The sequence below is a fragment of the Gastrolobium bilobum genome, unplaced genomic scaffold, assembly GCF_033153095.1.
Source record: "Gastrolobium bilobum isolate Gb01-03AN ecotype WA unplaced genomic scaffold, APGP_CSIRO_Gbil_v1 utg14285, whole genome shotgun sequence".
NCBI lineage: Eukaryota > Viridiplantae > Streptophyta > Magnoliopsida > Fabales > Fabaceae > Gastrolobium > Gastrolobium bilobum.
This window is the reverse complement of record NW_026897131.1, coordinates 109,656-114,438: the sequence shown is the minus strand read 5'-3', so window position 1 is coordinate 114,438 and position 4,783 is coordinate 109,656. Positions and strand designations below refer to the sequence as shown.

The following is a 4,783-nucleotide window of genomic DNA, read 5'->3' as shown; positions in this document are numbered from 1 at the left end:
TGATCATGAGTAAAATTACTTGAAGAATAGTCTCCATTTTGATGGTTTCCGACTGCGACCAAAGCATCTAGGCGAATGGAGAATTGAATGAACATCTCATTGAATTGATCGGGCAGTGCCTGAACTGCGTCTTCTAATTTTCTCACCTGTTCGTCTATGCTTATGCTCCGAGACTAAGTTGGTACATGTAAGGGTTTCTCTCTATGACCTATTTAGATAAAAACAAAATTAAATAATTGAGCTCTATAAAGGAAGTTCTGCGTCTAACACATAAATGCCAAATTTGGTTCTTTTTTTATTCCACTTAATGAATGTTTTAATTGATAAAATAAAAATTAAAAATAATAATCATCCATTACAACAATAACTACATTACCCACTATTATGATGCTTTTGAATAAACCTATCCAAAATTAGCCACTAACATATCCTAGACATAGTTGTCCTATTTTATTAATTCCTATTCTTATTCTTATTCTCCGGAAACTTAGGGTATGTATGACAACCTTCCCAAAATCTTTTTTTTTAACTTTTATTTTCGGGAACAGAAAAGGATAGAAACAATTATTTTTTTGTTCTCGAGAATGAACTAGTTCAATTTCTGTGCTGGAGAACAGAAAAAAGAATAAAAAAATTTCTGTTTTTTTGTTCCCGGACATAAAATGACAAACATTTGTCTCTCTCAATCACTTTCCACCATTACCATTATCACCACCACCTCCACCATCCCGACACAACCACTACCACCATTGTTGCCACCGTCGTCGTACCACCACCGCCGTCATCACCATCACCTCCATGCCACCGCCACTATCACTACTACCATGCCACCGTTGCCGTAGCTACTGTCGTCTCCACCACTACCATCATCATGCCACCACCACTACCATCATTGCCGCTACCACCACCATGTCATCAGAATCGCCACCATTATCACCACCACTCCACCGCAGCTGTCGCTGTCACCGCCACCGTTATTAAATGCAATTTTCATTCTCGGAATAAAAATTGAACATGCCATCAAACATATTTTTTTTCTCAGAAACTGTTTCAAGACACAAAAATAGAAAAGAATTATTTCTTTTTTCATAGTGCTAGAGAACAGGTTATCATATACACCCTTATTAATTACAGGCGTGTTAGATTTGAAATCCTCGATTTTGATATTTTCGTGTCTGTGTATTTCAATTTTTTAGATGCGAGAACTTTTGACAGAGCAAAATATTGATATTAAATTGAAAGAAATATCAAGCAAAGTACTAAGTGTTCAACTTACCTAGGGCTGTTAATACCTTTCTTTTGTAATATTTATTACCCTTTAAATGTTTGAGGGACCCTCTTTGACTTGGCAATTGCTATTGGAATGCAGGATTCAACAAAAGTGAAGCGTGCAGGGACTCATTTCTAGTATATTATACCCGTAGAAGCTTCATGTGGAGTAGAACAATGCGTCTAATATATAAAACTGTTCCTGTTTTTTTTTTTTTTTTTTGGAAACTATGTAAAATTGTTCTTTGGTCCACATTCGTCTATCTGATTCAACGATTATTTTCCAACTACGCACAGCACTTGCGTCATTATTTAGCTGTTGCACAGTTCAATTCTGTAACCATATTATCAATGTGTATCACTGGGACAAATGCAAATGCTTTGTTCTTTTATTTTATTCTCAGTGTTGGTTTCGGTTTTTTTACCCTGAACAGTTAACCCTGAACCCAAGCGTCGTTGCCCTAGTGGCTACCCAATTTGATCTTAAAATTTGATAAGAGTTGCAATTGCTAAGAAGAGTGGAGAAGAACAAACCCTAAATCGGATTAGTTGGAATTGATGTCTAAAAACAAAAAAATTACCTTCTCACGATGGCAGAGCTATATATTTAGTGCATCCACTAAGATCAACATAAAAGCACAATTTTTTAGTTAAAAGGAGAAATAATATTTTTAAAATTAATATTAGATAATAAATAAGGGGTAAGATATTGTAACAACTAATTAGTTTTACTACTAATGTTACTACCAATCAATTTCACCGTTAGATTGATTATATTGATCTAACAGTTATATTTATTTACATCTTTATATAGTTATGATTTTCCATATTTAATGTGAAAGCATTAAAAATGAAAAATCGTAACCATACAAAAGTGGTGGAAATAAATACAAAATATTAAATATGAAGAATCATAACCATACAAGGATGAAAATAAATATAACCATTGGATCAACATAATCAATCTAACAGTGAAATTGATTAGTAGTAACATTGGTAGTAATACTAATTTGTTGTTATAATATCCTTCCCGAATAAATAATATCATTTATTTTATTATTATAGTATTTCAGCTTATATTTGTATAAAACTAAAAAAAAAAAGTAAAAGAAGTTTAAAATTTTGCTACAGTTGAATATAAAATGTCCATAAGTGTTCAACACAAATACTTATTACAGTGACTATTTTAAAGCGTTCGTGCTTTCCCCTGTCAGGTAGCATGACAATCTAGGTTCGAAATTATAATCTCATAGGAAATATTCAAATCTCTGGGCACTAGAACAATTTTAGTGGCTTATTGTTTTCATTGTCTTCATAGTTGGAATTTTTAAACAAGTCAAATCTCGGGAACTTGTTTACTCGGAGTTGTTAAAGTCGATAATCAAATTAAAATAGGTATATAGGGAACACAGTAGGTGAAGGTAAACTTTGCCGAATGCCATCTATAAGATTTTCCAAGAGATAAAGGGAGAAATTCTTGGAGGACGAATGTTTCTTTCTCTAGAAGCATATCAACAGTTAGATTTATGTGATGCAGGTTGTGTAGATTCAATGCAAAACATCCAACGGTGGTTATGCTCCTAAAGCAAGAAAAAAGGAGCATACAAGAAATTTCCCAGATAATGACATGTTATAGAAAATTTATTAATCGCTCTCTTCTCTATGTTTTTATATTCATGTAGTTCCTAGTCAATAAATATTTTTTTCATATATTTATCTCTGGCCGTCTTGTAATTTAGCTAGCTAACTCATTCAATGAAGTATATCGATGGTATCAAAGTAATTCTTTATACTTAGAGTGATAGAATGGCTACGCGGTTCCTTGGTTTGAAATTTAGGATATAAATATGATTAATTTCTTTAAAAATGACATGGGATTGTGCATATAAATTTAACTACTTTGCCTTTTCCTTCACTTTGTTCCTCACATTCAATACTATATTTTGAATTCTTATTCTGCTGACTAATGTCAAGCACAACAGCGATTTATGTTGTAGCAATCGTGGGTAAAATTCTAATCTGTGATGTCTTTTTGTTTTCAACTTCTGTTGTGTGTTGGTTTTTCATTGGTTTGGTCACAAGATTTCTAATTGAACACTCTTAACATTTTGTTTGCAGTTTTTGTTGTGGTGAAGGTTGGTATTTTGGTTTGGGTATGCAATAAAAGAGGTCAATCAGTTGGTTCTGACACACAATTTCTGACACTCACTATGGATAAATTTCTGAATGATATGGAAAGGGAGAAGCCAATAAGGTTTACTGATCAACAGTTAAGGATTGCAACTGATAACTATTCTATCTTGTTGGGTTCAGGAGGTTTTGGAACAGTTTATAAAGGAATTTTTACTAATGGAACCACTGTAGCTGTGAAGGTTCTACGTGGGAATTCTGACAAGAGAATTGAGGAGCAGTTTATGGCAGAAGTTGGTACAATTGGTAGAATTCATCATTTCAATCTTGTTAGGCTCTATGGATTTTGCTTTGAAAGAAGCTTGATAGCACTGGTTTATGAATACATGGGGAATGGTTCTCTTGATAGGTATCTGTTTCATGAGACGAAGACCTTAGGATATGAAAAGCTTCATGAGATTGCAGTTGGGACAGCAAGAGGCATTGCTTACTTGCATGAAGAGTGTCAACAAAGAATAATCCACTATGATATAAAACCAGGAAATATTCTGTTGGATAGGGACTTTAATCCTAAAGTTGCTGATTTTGGTTTGGCCAAGCTATGCAACAGAGAAAATACTCATATAACCATGACTGGAGGTAGGGGGACTCCTGGTTACGCTGCACCTGAGCTTTGGATGCCATTTCCTATAACTTTCAAGTGTGATGTTTACAGCTTTGGCATGCTGTTATTTGAAATAATAGGTAGGAGAAGAAACCTTGACATTAAACTTCATGAAAGTCAGGAATGGTTTCCAATCTGGGCTTGGAAAAAATTTGATGCTGGAGAATTGGAGGAGGTAATATTGGTCTGTGGGATTGAGGAGAAAAATAAGGAGATTGCAGAAAGAATGGTTAAGATAGCTCTTTTATGTGTTCAGTATAGGCCAGAGTCAAGGCCTATAATGAGTGTTGTGGTGAAAATGTTGGAAGGTTCTGCGGAAATTCCAAAACCTTTTAACCCATTTCAGCACATAACGGATGGGATTTTCCCTGGTCAACCAGTGCAAGTTTCACAGACCAATACAACAAGTATTTCTTCTGGCTCTTCTGTTATGGTAACTGACTCTAGTATTGTATGTGCTACTCCTCTTATGAGGAAGTATGAGATTGAATTAGCCTCTAGCAATGGATGATGGAGGACATACCCCACTTGATGGAAGGTTTCCATTGGTTAAATAAGTTGTAAAATAATTTCTTATCAGCTATGTTGATTCTGTTGAATCCATTTTATTTTACGTGTCCTTTTTTTGTTTTTCGTAATCATGTTCTTTTCTTTTTGCCTGTACACTATTTGGAGTTAGCAACTTTGTATAATAAGTGAAGCAAATAAGTAAATATAGGT

General features: G+C 34.2%; 1 protein-coding gene across 1 annotated transcript; it reads left to right on the top strand.

Moving 5' to 3' along the window:
- The first annotated feature begins 3,398 nt into the window (after positions 1 to 3,398).
- LOC133304401 (rust resistance kinase Lr10-like) lies at positions 3,399 to 4,574 on the top strand. Its single transcript, XM_061504440.1, has one exon. It carries the CDS (start codon positions 3,480 to 3,482, stop codon positions 4,572 to 4,574), a length of 1,095 nt encoding a protein of 364 aa, XP_061360424.1. The 5' UTR covers positions 3,399 to 3,479.
- Positions 4,575 to 4,783: the final 209 nt, after the last annotated feature.

Bases quoted from the DNA above. Each gene is read 5' to 3' on its own strand.
- LOC133304401 (XM_061504440.1), top strand. From the start codon at position 3,480: ATGGATAAATTTCTGAATGATATGGAAAGGGAGAAGCCAATAAGGTTT.